The 17,143-nt window shown below is 38.6% G+C and overlaps 1 protein-coding gene across 2 annotated transcripts in view; it reads right to left on the bottom strand.

Annotated features, from left to right (window-relative positions):
- The window catches only part of FAM228B (family with sequence similarity 228 member B), a 35,335-nt gene that overhangs the window by 16,376 nt on the left and 1,816 nt on the right, over nucleotides 1-17,143 (bottom strand). For both annotated transcript variants that reach the window (XM_032652407.1, XM_032652406.1), the window contains exons 3-5: nucleotides 4,722-4,790; nucleotides 3,027-3,218; nucleotides 2,278-2,358 (exon numbers count right to left, since the gene is read on the bottom strand). In XM_032652407.1, the coding sequence (XP_032508298.1) occupies nucleotides 2,278-2,358; nucleotides 3,027-3,218; nucleotides 4,722-4,790 (342 nt within the window). The remainder of the gene's footprint in view (nucleotides 1-2,277; nucleotides 2,359-3,026; nucleotides 3,219-4,721; nucleotides 4,791-17,143) is intronic.

Here is a 17,143-nt window from a genome sequence, read left to right as displayed (position 1 = left end):
GACTTAATAAAATTAATAATTTTTTTACTGTTTGATCAAGGACATTAAGTGAAATTGAATTTTTTTTTTTTTTTACTGTGAGTGCATGACAGTGAAGAATATGAGTACAGTACCAGTATAATTTGGTAACACTGACTTAAGTAGCTCTAAGGTACTAGCAGTTTTACCCAACACTGCTTTTGTACCATCAGTGCAAATGTCAACACAATGAAAAAGGCAAATAAAATTGGCACTATTATGAAAAGTTTTGGCCTAATGGACCCCCTAGAAGGGTTTTGGGGCTGTCAAAGGTCTATGTACCTCACTTTGAGAACTGCTGCTATAACCTCAAAGTGCTCAGCTTACCTTAAGAGGTCACCTATCAGCTTCATTTAGAGCGGCAACATGGTGAAAGAACAGAATGGAATTCTGGTATACAAAAGATCTGGTTTCAGGCTTCCCTAGTGGTGTAGTGGTTGAGAATCCGCCTGCCAATGCAGGGGACACAGGTTCGAGCCCTGGTCCGGGAAGATCCCACATGCCGCGGAGCAACCAAGCCCATGTGCCACAACTACTGAGCCTGCACTCTGGAGCCCGCGAGCCACAACTACTGAAGCCCGCATGCCTAGAGCCCGTGCTTCGCGACAAGACAAGCCACTGCAATGAGAAGCCCGTGCACCACGCCGAAGAGTAGCCCCTGCCGCAGCAAGAGAAAGCCCGCGCACAGCAACGAAGACCCAACACAGCCAAAAATTAAATAAATAAATAAATTTATTTTATAAAAAAGATCTGATTTCAAATCCCAATTCTAACCCTTACCAGGTATGCTACTAGTTAGTACGTCTAAGGATCTAACTCTAAACTCTCAGTTTAACTCTGACCTATAAAAATAGGGACAATAGCACATACACACACCCTAATTTGGGGAAAAACTTAAAAGACCTGCTTTGCCCTACAACTACCAGCAGTTTAAAATGTCTATGATTCAAGGTAGGTTTTTTGTTTTATTTTCTTTAATAATATCCACTATTAGCAAAAGTGTGGAAAAAATAGATTCTCAGGAGGAGGTACAAATTTATATAATCATTCTGGAGGACAATTTCGTGATATGAATTAAAATCATGCATAATTTTTAACCCAGCAATTCTACTTCTAGCAACTTATCCAATGGAAAAAAATTAAGAAATAAATAGTTACAGGGATGTTCATCATAATGTCATTTATAATAACAGGTCAAAAACAATCTAGAGGTTCAAAATAAGGAATATGTTAAAAAAGAAAAAAAGATGGTATAGCAAGATAGTATATGTGTTTAGAAACATACCCGTACTCTGCTACTTACAGCTGTGTAACCCTGGACAAGTAACTTAACCTACCCGTGCCTCACTTGCCTTATTTATAAATTAGCAATGAATGCTGAAATAAAGTGAAAAGAAATCTTAACATTTGGTTAAGCTCTCAATGCAAGTTAGCTATTAATAACAGAATACCATGTATTGATTACAATTGTATATTTACATTTATTGACAAAGAAAGAAAGCAAATCATAAACTACTGAGAAAAAAAGATTTTAAAACCTAATGTGTGGTATGATCCCATTCTTGTTAAATAAAAATGTGTACATATACCTACCCATAGAAAGAAGTCTTTTTTTTTTTTTAATTGAAGTATAGTTGGTTTATAATTAGAAAGAAGTCCTGAAGAATATACAGAAAAATGTTCATGAGTTCATTCTGGGTAATGGAATTGTGAGTGGTCTCTTATTCTTTATTTTAAAATTGATTTTCTCATTTGTATATCATAAAAATATATTACTTTTGTAACAAATTTAAAAGTCTGAAATTTTTTAACATTATCTATCACCCAATTATTATACAGTATTTTCAAATTTTACAGAGGTTTAATTTACTTTGGACTTTGGCTTTTTTGTTCCTTTCTAAGATATGGAGATGGGAAATGATTCTTTTTTTTTTTTTTTTTTTTTTTTTCCGGTACGTGGGCCTCTCACTGTCGCGGCCTCTTCCGCTGCGGAGCACAGGCTCCGGACGCGCAGGCTCAGCGGCCATGGCTCACGGGTCCAGCCGCTCCACGGCATGTGGGATCTTCCCAAACTGGGGCACGAACCCGTGTCCCCTGCATCGGCAGGCAGATTCTCAACCACTGCGCCACCAGGGAAGCCCGGGACATGATTCTTAAGATTTTACTGCATTCGTTGGAAATCACTAAAGGACTACTTATATATTAGGACTGCTCAAAAAAACAAACCACATAATACCAAAGTTAAAATTAGAAATCTACCTTCAGAAAATTCGGGTCCTCTTTGTTCACGTAAAAAGGATTATATTCTTTTGGATCATAATGCTCTATAAATGCATTTCCCTATAGGAAGGAAATAAAACCACACATAAGAACAAGCAGTCCATAATTAATTTTGAGCATAACAGGACTCAAGAGTCAAACACACAGTTCCACTCTTATGCTTTGAAATGGCATCAATGACAAATGCAAAAGGGAAGGGAAGACCAAATTGGAAATTAAATTTAATGTATTTAAGTAAGAAATATTATAGTGATAGAAGGAATCTACTTAAAATTTGCAAGATTTTAATAAAGGATGTTGGAACACTAAAAGATACAGGAATTTGTTTTTACGTACTTAATATTCAAACATCTCAGAGCTCTTAAAAATGCCAGAACAGAAATATTTTATAGCTTTATAAATAATCAAGTTCCAGAATAAAGAACAAAAAATTCAAAACAACATATATCTTGAACCTAGAGTCCAATTTTTAAAAATTGGTATATAAAATTAACAATTACATAGGAGAAAGAAAGAAAAATTATTCTAATGTACACATTTAAATTCAGACCTAACCCTTTCCCTCCATCCTTTCCACATGCCCTGGATTTAAGAATAGTATGTGCTATAACGGAGTACAGATTACATATATACAGAATTGGGAAGGGCAGGCTGTTTGCATGATTATAAATAAAGATAACTATAGCTTTTAAAGCAACTGAAAAAAGTAATAAATGATCTCTTAGTACCTTTTTATTTACGTATTTTAAAAAAGCATCTAATTCCTCTTGTCTCCTTTTTTTAATCTTCTTATGTGAAGCAACATTTTCTATAATTTTCTTCTGGAGAGGATCTGCCACATGATCAACCCATCTTTTATATAATATTTCTTTTTTTCTTGCATTTAAGAAGTCATGATGCTTTAAATACTTACCTAGTGCCTAGTAAACAGTGATAGGAAAGACAAATATATTATCTTAAAGTTTTCTTGTTCCAAATTTTAAACTTAATTTATATTCATAAGAATAACCCACAAAATCATCCATTAATTAAATCATTTGGTTGGCTTCTGTGTGACACACACAATACTGGAAACAAAGAATACATGAATAAATTAGACAACATGCCTGCTCTCCCTAGAAGACAGACAACAAAACAAATCTACAAAACAACAGGAGGAGGGACCATGTAGCAAGAGATATATGGGGTTCAAACAGATGCTAGTATACCAGTGTTCACTGCATCATTACTCACAATAGCCAAAAGGTGGAAACAACTCCAGTGTTCATCAACAGATGAAGGTATAAACAAAATGTGGTACATACGTATAATGGAATATTATACAATCATAAAAAGGAGTGAAGTTCTGACACATGCTACAACATGGATGAACCTTAAAAGCAATATGCTAAGTGAAATATGACAGACACAAAAGGATAAATATTGTAGGATTCCACTTATATGAAATGTCTAGAATAGGCAAATTCATAGAGACAGAAAATAAATTAGATGTTACCAGAGGTTTGCAGAAGGAGAGCTGGGAAGTTACTACTTAATGACTACAAAGTTTTGGTTGGGGTGATGAAAAAGGTTTAGAAATACATAGTGGTTATGGTTGCTCAACAGATAAATGTAATTAATGTCACTGAATTGTACACTCAAAAATGGTTAAAAAGCAAATTTTATGTTATATATATTTTACAATAGAAAAATTAAATTTTTTAAAAGATTTCCAAATTGGTAGACATTTGGGATGGGCCTTAAAGAACAGAGTTATCTAGGAAGAAAAGGAATGACACAGAATGAGGAAGAAGAATATTCTATGGAGGGAATTCCCTGGGGGTCCAGTCATTAGGACTCCACACCTTCACTGCCGAGGGGCCGAGTTCAATCCCTGGTCAAGGAACTAAGATCCCACAAGCCGCACAGCACAGCCAGAAAAAAAAATAAGAATACCTAGTGACTCCACAGAAGCCCCACTAACATGAAGGAACAAGTGAGTAGGAGGAAACTCTTATAAGGTATCTATAAAAGAGTCCTCACAAAGTATAGGAAGAGAGGAACTAAATTAAAGCAATCTCAGAGCTCTTTTAAGTTCAATCCTAAAGGCTAATGAGTGTTTTAATTGTTTTCTATATTTTCTAAAATTTTTTTTTTTTTTTTGGCGGTACGCGGGCCTCTCACTGTTGTGGCCTCTCCCGTTGTGGAGCATAGGCTCCGGACGCGCAGGCACAGTGGCCATGGCTCACGGGCCTAGCCGCTCCGCGGCTTGTGGGATCCTCCCAGACCAGGGCACAAACCCGTGTCCCCTGCATCAGCAGGCGGACTCTCAACCACTGCGCCACCAGGGAAGCCCCCTAAAATTTTTATAATGACAATGTACTACATCTGAAATGGAAAAACAAAATTTAATTTTTGAGACACATTCTGCAGCCAATTCTTACCTTAATTATATAATTTTCTCTGTATAATATTGATTGAATAGCTGCATCAATATCTTCTTCAGCTAATGCCTAAAATGACAGAATGACATTTTGAAAATCAAATATTTGAAAATTAAATTATTAATACTACCTAGACTCATAATATTTTTTTTTTTGACTCATAATATTTTATGTGACATACATATCCCTGGAAAGTTCTCTATAAATCCAATTTTTCTACTTCAAATCATATCATTAGTACTTTTTAAAGAGGATTTGAATCTTTCTGCTCTCAGCTACAGTTCATTCTAGGGAAAAAATAACTCAGATCACAGACATTTTGAGTCCCAATATGGTCAAATGACTTCGCCCAGACACACATGGTAGGTAAAACCCATCTTTTTTCACATCCTATAAAGTGATACAATCAGGCCTCTATTTGAATTCATTTACTCTGAATGAATTCTATTTGAATTCATTTAGTCATTATAGCTATCAAATATTAATACTTTTTATGAACAAGCCACATTTTCAGTATTTTAAAGCAACACAATCTTCAGGAAATAGCTCATAAAATTAAATTTTTCCATTTTCATAACAAATTTTCCACAATTAAACATGTCAGAAAATGCAAGAGGTTGATTTCTAGCATACATGTGAATGTAATTAACATCACTGACTTACACACTTAAAAATAGTTAAAAAGAGTAAATTTTATGATATAATTTTTCCACAATGGAAAAAATGATTAATAATAAAAGAGTCCCAAAGTGGACATTTGGGATGGGCCTTTGAAATCCTCTCATAATTACACAAAAATAAAATATTCTCAAATTAACTGTCATTGGAATTGTCTTCACTTCCACTACCCTTGTTTTCCAGAATAGATGAGTAAAATCTAAAAATCTAAGAACTAACCCTCCCCATTAACACACAAGGAAATTAAGGCTCAAGGGAGTTAAGCAACAACCAGAAGCCTAGAAAATCCTGCACTGAGCCCAGAATTCAAACTCAAATGTATCTAACTCCAAATTCATTTTCTTTGTTCTTTCTGCCTCACAGAGTTGCTATTCCTAGCAAATCTACTGCTGTCAAAACCAAGATGAGTACTGAAATATTAAAACCACCACCTGAAGACACTGGAGACTGACCCAGAGCAGGAAGAAACTAAAGGGTAGTCAACACTTGGAAAAACAGAACAGCACTGGAAAAGTTTTCAGTTCTTTATGGACTTTTGTCTAACAGCAGGCCTCAGTCATAGCTAAACAAGGTAGCTCAAACGCAGACAGAAATACACAGTTTTACAGATTCAATAATTAGAAGACAGAGTTCAGGGCAACCACAGCAGCAGGAAAATGAAGAGGAGAAATACCTGAAAGGAGTAAGCCATAGACAGAATGCCACAAATTCTGCAGACCAAATCTCTGGCAGACCCTTGAACTACATAAGCACAAAGCAGACTCCGTGGAGCCCAGCTAAAGCTAAAAAAGACTAAACAGTGATTTCACCTGCTGCCAACTGCAGGAGAGACAAAGTTCATAGTTCGTGTTCAGGCAAGTTAACTGCCTGCTAAAACAAAAACTCAGTATTAATCAGAGGAACATAACAGAATCCAGACCCTTTACAATGTATCTCTCATAATGTCCAAAATCACTAGACAAATAGGAAAACGTGACCCTTACACAGAAATACAATCAACTGGAGATCAACTCTGAGATGGCCCATATGTTGGAAGTAGCAGACAAGGATTCTAGGTCAACTATTATAGCTATGTTTAAGAAGTTATAGGAAAATATGCTCATAATGAATGAATAGAAAACCTCAGCAGAAAAATAGAGACTGAAAAATAACCAAGTGGAAAATACAGTTCTTAAATTTAAAAAACAAACAAACTTAAATGGGCTTAACAGCAGATTGAAGATGACATAAAAAGAGTCAGTGAACTTGAATTCAAATCATTAGAATTTATCCAATCTGGGAAACAGGAAGAAAAAAGACTGGAAAATGAATAGAGTTGTAGCAACTTATGAGACAATAGCAAAAGGTTCAACAAGTTGATAACTGGAGTCCTAGAAATGATAAATAAAAGAATGGAATAGGAGAAGAAAGTAAGTTAGGAAGGAAGATAGAATAAGAGAGAACAGATTTATCCTCCTACCTTAAAAAAAAAAAAAGTTAAACAACAGTTCAAGACACTGGACATCAGGCTATGAAGGACAGTGGCCCCTGAGATACAGAACACAAGGTGAGCCTTAAAATAGCTCATTAGAGCCTGGAGAGAATTTCCAGACTGCGGCACAGAGAGGAGGAAATCAGGTGGAATCCACCTGTCTCCCTGAAATGAGCAGGGGAGCTGGGAGTCTGGGGAGGCCAGGGTAGCTACAGTTCATAGAGCACAGTACCAGAGGGAAGAAAGTCATACAGAGAAAGAGCTTTGGGGATCTGCAGAGAATTAGATCTGTAGAGGGTCCCCCTTGCGTCTTCAGGTGAATGCTGAACACTATATGCATGTGGGGAAACTACCCAAAGAAACACTGGGCAAAGAAGTACCTGAAAGGATTAGGGGAACAATCCCTAGAGGTCACACAACCCCAGGAGTTATTCCTCTTAACATCAGCCAGGGTGACAAACTTTATGGTGCATAAAACAGAGATGAGTACTTAGAGGGGTTTTACAAAATAAGTACTAAAGCAAAATTGGCCATACACTAAATGATACTACAGTTCTGTCTAACAAAGCTTGGTGGCAAGACATGAAAAAAATCAGACTGTGTCCAAGTAACTTAACCGCATACCAGAACAAAGCTCAGCATATTTATTGGAAATCAAAGATATCCAGCACTCAACAAGGAAAAATTCACATCTGGCATCCAATTAAAAACATCACCAGGCATACAGGTCATGGAAGAAACCTAAATGTCCATCGACAGACGAATGGATAAAGAAGTTGTGGTACATATATATAATGGAATTATTACTCAGCCATAAAAAGGAACAAAATTGAGTCATTTGCTGAGACGTGGATGGACTTAGAGACTGCCATACAAAATGAAGTAAGTCAGAAAGAGAAAAACAAATATCGTATATTAACGCATGTATGTGGAACCTAGAAAAATGGTACAGATGAACCAGTTTGCAGGGCAGAGGTTGAGACACAGATGTAGAGAACAAACGTATGGACACCAAGGGGGGAAAACCGTGGTGGGGTGGGGATGGTGGTGTGCTGAATTGGACGATTGGGATTGACATGTATACACTGATGTGTATAAAACTAATGACTAATAAGAACCTGCAATATAAAAAAACAAACAAAAAAAAACAACTAATACTAAACTTTCTTTGGGTTATTTGTATGGAAATATGTTTATATAAATGTTTCAGACATTACATGAAATTTCTAAAAATCTTATATGTTCTGGTATAATGTTATAAGTCATAATTCTAGTTATTACTTTAAAATGTATATCTCAGAAATTAAAAAAAAAAAAATCACCAGGCATATAAAGAAGCAGGAAAATTTGATTAATGAAAAGACTCAATCAAAACTACCCGAGAGGAGACTTCCCTTGTGTTCCAGTGGCTAAGACTCCATGCTCCCAATGCAAGGGGCCTAGGTTTGATCCCTGCTCAGGGAACTAGATCCCACATGCTGCAACTAAGAGTTTGCAGGCCACAACTAAAGATCCCACATGCTGCAACTAAGGATCCCACACCCAGCAACGAAGACCTGGTGCAGCCACATAAATATTTTTTTAAAAAACTACCCCAGAAATGACACAGATTATATAATTATTAGACAAAGACATTAAAATAGTTCATAAGTGCAGGAAGCTAGACGAAACAGCAGATGTTTTGAGACACGGAAGATTTTTTAAAAGGCCCCCTAAAAACTTAAGGGATAAAAACCACAATGTCTGAAATGAAAAATACAACAGACAGGATTATCAACAGACTGGGTATTACAGAAGAAATGATTAGTAAAGTTAAAATCATAATAGAAGCTGTCCAAAATGAAATGCAAGGAGGAAAAGTATGAAAAAGTTTAACAGATAATCAGTGGGCTATGGGATAGCTTTAAGCAGGCGATTAAACATGTAATTTTATTTCCCAAAAGGAGAAGGGATGGGGTAGAAAAAATATTTTAAGAAACAATGGCTGAAATTTTTCCAAATGTGTTGGGAACTATACGCTCACTGATACTAGAGGTTCAATGAACTCTTAAGCAGTAGAGAAACTGGAACCTTCATACATTGCTGATGAGAATGTAAAATGGTACAGCCACTGTTGGAAACAGTAGGCAGCTCCTCAAAAAGTTAAACACAGAATTACCATATGACTTAGCAATTCCATTCCTAGGTTATATACCCAAGACAGCTGAAAACATATGTTCACACAAAAACTTGTATACAATGTTCACAGCAGCATTGTTCATAATAGTCAAAAACCAGAAAAAATCCAACTGCCCATCCACTGATGAATGGATAAATAAAATGTGGTATATCCATATACTGGAGTATCATTTGGCCATAAAAAAGAATGAAGTGCTGATACATGCTACAACATGGATGAACCATGAAAACAGTATGCTAAGTGGAAGAAGTCAGACACAAAAGACCACATACTACATGATTCCATTTGTATACAATGTCCAGAATAGACAAATCTAAGAGAAAGTAGATTAGCAGTTGCCAGAGAACGAGGGAGAAGGGAATGGACAAGGACTGCTAAAGGGTATGAGTTTCCTTTTTGGGGTGATGAAAATGTTCTGGAATTAGAGAGATGATGGTTATACAACCTTGTGGATATACTAAAAACTACTGAACTGTACACGTTAAGGTAGTGAATTTTAAATTAAAAAATGCACGGAAAAAAAAAAAAAAAAAAATGCACGGGCTTCCCTGGTGGCGCAGTGGTTGAGAGTCCACCTGCCAATGCAGGGGACACGGGTTCGTGCCCCAGTCCGGGAGGATTCCACACGCCACGGAGCGGCTGGGCCTGTGGGCCATAGCCACTGAGCCTGCGCGTCTGGAGCCTGTGCTCCATGATGGGAGAGGCCACAACAGTGAGAGGCCCGAGTACCGCAAAAAAAACAACAACAAGGACAACAAAAAAAACACACAATGAGGGACTCCCCTGATAGTCCAGTGGTAAAGAATCCGCCTTACAATGCAGGGGACACGGGTTCAATCCCTAGTTGGGGAACTGGGATCCCACATGCCACAGGGCAACTAAGCTCGCGTGCCATAACTACTGAGCTTGCACACCTCAACTAGAGAGCCTGCGTGCCACAAACTACAGAGCCCACGCACCCTGGAGCCTGCATGCCGCAACTAGAGAAAACTTGCACGCCACAACTAGAGAGAAGCCCGCGCACCACCACAAAGATCCCACATACCTCAACAAAGATCCCACGAGCTGCAACTAGGACCTGACGCAGCCAAAAATTTTTTAATTTTTTTAAAACAGCACACAATGAAATGTGACTCTACATCTTTTGAAATGTGACTCTACATCTTTTAGAATGTCTCAAAAGACTACACCTACACACACACACATACACACACACACAGAGACTGTACCAAATGTTGGCTAGGATGTGAAACACTGGAACTCCAATACACTGCCAGTGCAAATATAAAATAATATAACTTTGGGCTTCCCTGGTGGCGCAGTGGTTGAGAGTCCGCCTGCCGATGCAGGGGACACGGGTTCGTGCCCCGGTCCAGGAAGATCCCACATGCCACAGAGCGGCTGGGTCCGTGAGCCATGGCCGCTGAGCCTGCGCATCCGGAGCCTGTGCTCCACAACGGGAGAGGCCACAACAGTGACAGGCCAGCGCACCAGAAAAATAAATAAATAAATAAATAATTTTGGAAAACAGTTGGCAGTTTCATAAAATATTACATTCATTTACCATATGACTTAGGCATTCTACAACTAGATGTTTACCCAACAGTAATGAAAATATATATCCATATAAAGACATGTACATGAATGTTCCTAACAGCTTTATTCATAAGAGCCAAAAACTGTAAACAACCCAAATGCCCAATGACAGAATAGACAAACTGGAGTATATAGCATTCAGAAAAAAAAAAAAAAAAGGAACTAAGTAGTGAAACATGAAACAACATGGATGAATTGCAAATTATACTGAGTGAAAGAAGCCTGACAAAAATAATACATAAGATTATATTTGTATAAAAAAATTTAAATGTAAAATAAACTATAGTGAGATTGGTTCAAGATCGGGAGTAGAAGGACGTGCTCTCACTCCCTCCTGAGAGAGCACCGGAATCACAACTAACTGCTAAACAATCATCAACAGGAAGACACTGGAACTCACCAAAAAAGATACCCCACATCCAAAGACAAAGGAGGAGCCACAATGAGATGGTAGGAGGGGTGCAATCACAATAAAATCAAATCCCATATCTCCCGGGTGGGTGACTCACAAACTGGAGAACACTTATACCACAAGAGTCCACCCACTGGAGTGAAGGTTCTGAGCCCCACATCAGGCTTCCTAACCTGGGGATCCGGCAACGGAAGGAGGAATTCATAAAGACTCAGACGTTGAAGGCTAGCGGGATTTGACTGCAGGACTTTGACAGGATTGGGGGAAACAGAGACTCCACTCTTGGAGGGCACACACAAAGTAGTGTGCAAATCGGGACCCAGGGGAACGAGCAGTGACCCCATAGGAGACTGAACTAGAACTACCTGCTAGTGTTGGAGGGTCTCCTGCAGAGGCGGGGGTGGCTGTGTCTCACCGTGAGGACAAGGACACTGGCAGCAGAAGTTCTAGGAAGTACTCCTTGGCGTGAGCCCTTCCAGAGTCCACCATTAGCCCCACCAAAGAGCCCAGGTAGGCTCCAGTGTTGGGTTGCCTCAGGCCAAACAACCAATAGGGAGGGAACCCAGCCCCACCCATCAGCAGTCAAGCGGATTAAAGTTTTACTGAGCTCTGCCCACCAGAGCAACAGCCAGCTCTACCCACCACCAGTCCCTCCCATCAGGAAACTTGCACAAGCCTCTTAGATACCCTCATCCACCAGAGGGCAGACAGCAGAAGCAAGAACTACAATCCTGCAGCCTGTGGAACAAAAACCACATTCACAGAAAGATAGACAAGATGAAAAGGCAAAGGGCTATGTACCAGATGAAGGAACAAGACAAAACTCCAGAAAAACAACTAAATGAAGTGGAGATAGGTAACCTTCCAGAAAAAGAACTCAGAATAATGATAGTGAAGATGATCCAGGACCTCAGAAAAAGAATGGAGGTAAAGATCGAGAAGATGCAAGAAATGTTTAACAAAGACCTAGAAGAATTAAAGAACAAACAGAGATGAAAAATACAATAACTGAAATGAAAAATACACTAGAAGGAATCAATACCAGAATAACTGAGGCAGAAGAACGGATAAGTGACCTGGAAGACACAAGGGTGGAATTCACTGCTGCAGAACAGAATAAAGAAAAAAGAATGAAAAGAAATGAGGCCAGCCTAAGAGACCTCTGGGACAACATTAAAGGCAACAACATTCACATTATAGGGATCCGAGAAGGAGAAGAGAGAGAGAAAGGACCTGAGAAAACATTTGAAGAGATTATAGTTGAAAACTTCCCAAACATGGGGAAGGAAATTGCCACCCAACTCCAGGAAGCGTAGAGAGTCCCATACAGGATAAACCCAAGGAGAAACACACTGAGACACATAGCAATCAAATTGGCAAAAATTAAAGACAAAGAAAAATTATTGAAAGCAGCAAGGGAAAAACGACAAATAACATACAAGGGAACTCCCATAAGGTTAACAGCTGATTTCTCAGCAGAAACTCTACAAGCCAGAAGGGAGTGGCATGATATACTTAAAGTGATGAAAGAGAAGAACCTACAGCCAAGATTACTCTACCCAGCAAGGATCTCATTTAGATTCGATGGAGAAATCAAAAGCTTTACAGACAAGCAAAAGCTAACAGGATTCAGCACCACCAAACCAGCTCTACAACAAATGCTAAAGGCACTTCTCTAAGTGGAAAACACAAGAGAAGAAAAGAACCTACAAAAACAAACCCAAAACAATTAAGAAAATGGTAATAGGAACATACATATCAACAATTACCTTAAATGTGAATAAATTAAATGTTCCAACCAAAAGACACAGGCTTGCTGAATGGATACAAAAACAAGACCCATATATATGCTGTCTACAAGAGACCCACTTCAGATCTAGGGACACATACAGACTGAAAGTGACTGGATGGAAAAAGATATTCCATGCAAATGGAAATCAAAACAATGCTGGAGTAGCAATAGTTGTATCAGATAAAATAGACTTTAAAATAAAGAATGTTACAAGAGACAAGGAAGGACACTACACAATGATCAAGGGATCAATCCGAGAAGAAGATATAACAATTATAAATATATATGCACCCAACATAGGAGTACCTCAATATATAAGGCAACTGCTAACAGCTATAAAAGAGGAAATCGACAGTAACACAATAACAGTGGGGGACTTTAAAACCTCACTTACACCAATGGACAGATCATCCAAACAGAAAATTAATAATAGGCCAGATAGATTTAATTGATATTTATAGGACATTCCATCCAAACACAGCAGATTACACTTTCTTCTCAAGTGCACACAGAACATTCTCTAGGATAGATCACATCTTGGGTCACAAATCAAGCCTTAGTAAATTTGAGAAAATTGAAATCATATCAAGCATCTTTTCTGACCACAACGTTATGAGATTAGAAATCAATTACAGGAAAACAAATGTAAAAAACACAAACACAGGGAGGCTAAACAATACGTTACTAAATAACCAATAGATCACTGAAGAAATTAAAGGGGAAATCAAAAAATACCTAGAGACAAATGACAATGAAAACACAACGATCCAAAACCTATGGGATGCAGCAAAAGCAGTCCTAAGAGAGAAGTTTATAGCAATACAATCCTACCTCAAGAAACAACAAACATCTCAAATAAACCATCTAACCTTACACCTAAAGGAACTAGAGAAAGAAAAACAAATCCCAAGTTAGTAGAAGGAAAGAAATAATAAAGATCAGAGCTGAAATAAATAAAATAGAAACAAAGAAAACAATACCAAAGATCAATAAAACTAAAAGCTGGTTCTTTGAGAAGATAAACAAAATTGATAAACCATTAGCCAGACTCATCAAGAAAAAGAGGGAGAGGGCTTCCCTGGTGGCACAGTGGTTGAGAGTCCGCCTGCCGATGCAGGAGACACGGTTCGTGCCCCGGTCTGGGAAGATCCCACATGCCACGGAGCGGCTAGGCCCGTGAGCCATGGCCGCTGAGCCTGCACGTCCGGAGCCTGTGCTCTGCAACGGGAGAGGCCACAACAATGAGAGGCCCGTGTACCGCAAAAAAAAAAAAAAAAAAAGAAAAAGAGGGAGAGGACTGAAATCAATAAAATTAGAAATGAAAAAGGAGAAGTTACAACAGACACTGCAGAAATATAAACCATCCTAAGAGACTACTACAAGCAACTCTATGCCAATAAAATGGACAACCTAGAAAAAATGGACAAATTCTTAGAAAGGTATATCCTTCCAAGACGGAACCAGGAAGAAATAGAAAATATGAACAGACCAATCAGAAGTAATGAAATTGAAACCGTGATTAAAAATCTTCCAACAGGGCTTCCCTGGTGGCGCAGTGGTTGAGGGTCTGCCTGCCAACGCAGGGGACACGGGTTCGTGCACCGGTCCGTGCACCGGTCCGGGAGGATCCCACGTGCCGCGGATTGGCTGGGCCCGTGAGCCATGGCTGCTGAGCCTGCGCGTCTGGAGCCTGTGCTCCGCAATGGGAGAGGCCACGGCAGTGAGAGGCCCGTGTACCGCAAAAAAAAAAAATCTTCCAACAAACGAAAGTCCAGGACCAGATGGCTTCACAGGTGAATTCTGTCAAACATTTAGAGAAGAGTTAACACCCATCCTTCTCAAACTCTTCCAAAAAACTGCAAAGAAACACTCCCAAACTCATTCTATGAGGCCACCATCACCCTGATACCAAAACCAGACAAAAATACCACAAAAAAAGAAAATTACAGACCAATATCACTCATGAATATAGATGCAAAAACCCTCAACAAAATATTAGCAAGCAGAATTCAACAACACATTAAAAGGATCATACACCATGATCAAGTGGGATTTATCCCAGGGATGCAAGGATTCTTCAATACACGTGAATCAATCAATGTGATACACCATATTAACAAAGTGAAGAATAAAAACCATATGATCATCTCAATAGATGCATAAAAAGCTTTTGACAAAATTCAACACCTATTTATGATAAAAAAACTCTCCAGAAAGTGGGCACAGAGGGAAACTACCTCAACATAATAGAGGCCATATACGACAAACCCACAGCAAACATCATTCTCAATGGTGAAAAACTGAAAGCATTTCCTCTAAGATCAGGACCAAGACAAGGATGTCCACTCTCATCACTATTATTCAACATAGTCTTGGAAGTCCTAGCCACAGCAATCAGAGAAGAAAAAGAAATAAAAGGAATACAAATTGGAAAAGAGGAAGTAAAACTGTCACTGTTTGCAGATGACATGATACTATATATAGAGAATCCTAAAGATGCCACCAGGAAACTACTAGAGCTAATCAACACCATGTGGTAAAGTTGCAGGATACACAATTAATGCACAGAAATCTCCTGCATTCCTATACACTAATGATGAAAAATCTGAAAGAGAAATTAAGGAAACACTTCCATTTACCATTGCAACAAAAAGAATAAAACACCGAAATATAAACCTACCTAGGGAGACAAAAGACCTGTATGCAGAAAACTGTAAGACACTGATGAAAGAAATTAAAGATGATACAAACAGATGGAGCGATATACCATGTCCTTGGACTGGAAGAATCAATGTTGTGAAAATGACTATACTACCCAAAGCAATCTACAGATTCAATGCAATCCTTATCGAATTACCAATGGCATTTTTTACAGAACTAGAATAAAAAAATCTTAAAATTTGTATGGAGACACAAAAGACCCCAAATAGCCAAAGTGGTCTTGAGGGAAAAAAAACGGAGCTAACTTCAGACTATACTACAAAGCTACACTAATCAAGACACTATGGTACTGGCACAAAAACAGAAATACAGATCAATGCAACAGGATAGAAAGCCCAGAGATAAACCCACACACCTATGGTCAACTAATCTATGACAAAGGAGGCAAGGATATACAATGGAGAAAAGACAGTCTCTTCAATAAGTGGTGCTGGAAAACTGGACAGCTACATGTAAAAGAATGAAATTAGAACACTCTATAACACCATACACAAAAATAAACTCAAAATGGATTAGAGACCTAAATGTAAGACTGGACACTATAAAACTCTTAGAGGAAAACATAGGAAGAACACTCTTTGACATAAATCACAGCAAGATCTTTTTTGATCTAGCTCCTAGAATAATGGAAATAAAAACAAGAATAAACAAATGGGACCTAATGAAACTTAAAAGCTTTTGCACAGCAAAGGAAGATGAAAAGACAACACTCAGAATGCGAGAAAATATTTGCAAACAAATCAACGGACAAAGGATTAATCTCCAAAATACCTAAACAGCTCATGCAGCTCAATATTAAGAAAACAAATAACCCAGGACTTCCCTGGTGGCGCAGTTGTTAAGAGTCCGCCTGCTGATGCAGGGGACACAGGTTTGTGCCCCGGTCCTGGAGGATCCCACATGCCGTGGAGCAGCTAGGCTCATGAGCCATGGCCGCTGAGCCTGCGCATCTGGAGCCTGTGCTCCGCAACAGGAGAGGCCACAACAGTGAGAGGCCCACGTACAGCCAAAAAAAAAAAAAGAAAACAAACAACCCAATCCAAAAATGGGCAGAAGACCTAAATAGACATTTCTCTAAAGAAGACATGCAGATGGCCAAGAAGCACATGAAAAGCTGCTCAACCTCACTAATTATTAGAGAAATGCAAATCAAAACTACAATGAGGTATCACCTCACACCAGTTAGAATGGGCATCATCAGAAAATCTACAAACAACAAACGCTGGGGAGGGCGTGGAGAAAAGGGAACCCTCTTGCACTGTTGGTGGGAATGTAAATTGATAAAGCCACTATGGAGAACAGTATGGAGGTTCCTTAAAAAACTAAAAATAGAATTACCACATGACCCACCAATCCCACTACTGGGTATATACCCAAAGAAAACCATAATTCATAAAGACACATGCACCCCAATGGTCACTGCAGCACTATTTACAATAGCCAGGACATGGAAGCAACCTAAATGCCCAGAGACAGACGAATGGATAAAGAAGATGTGGTACATATATACAATGGAATATTACTCAGCCATAAAAAGGAACAAAATTGAGTCATTTGTAGAGACGTGGATGGA

This window comes from Phocoena sinus, chromosome 13 (assembly GCF_008692025.1).
Source record: "Phocoena sinus isolate mPhoSin1 chromosome 13, mPhoSin1.pri, whole genome shotgun sequence".
NCBI lineage: Eukaryota > Metazoa > Chordata > Mammalia > Artiodactyla > Phocoenidae > Phocoena > Phocoena sinus.
Note: the sequence above shows the minus strand (reverse complement) of the source record. Positions and strands in the feature narration are given on the sequence as shown.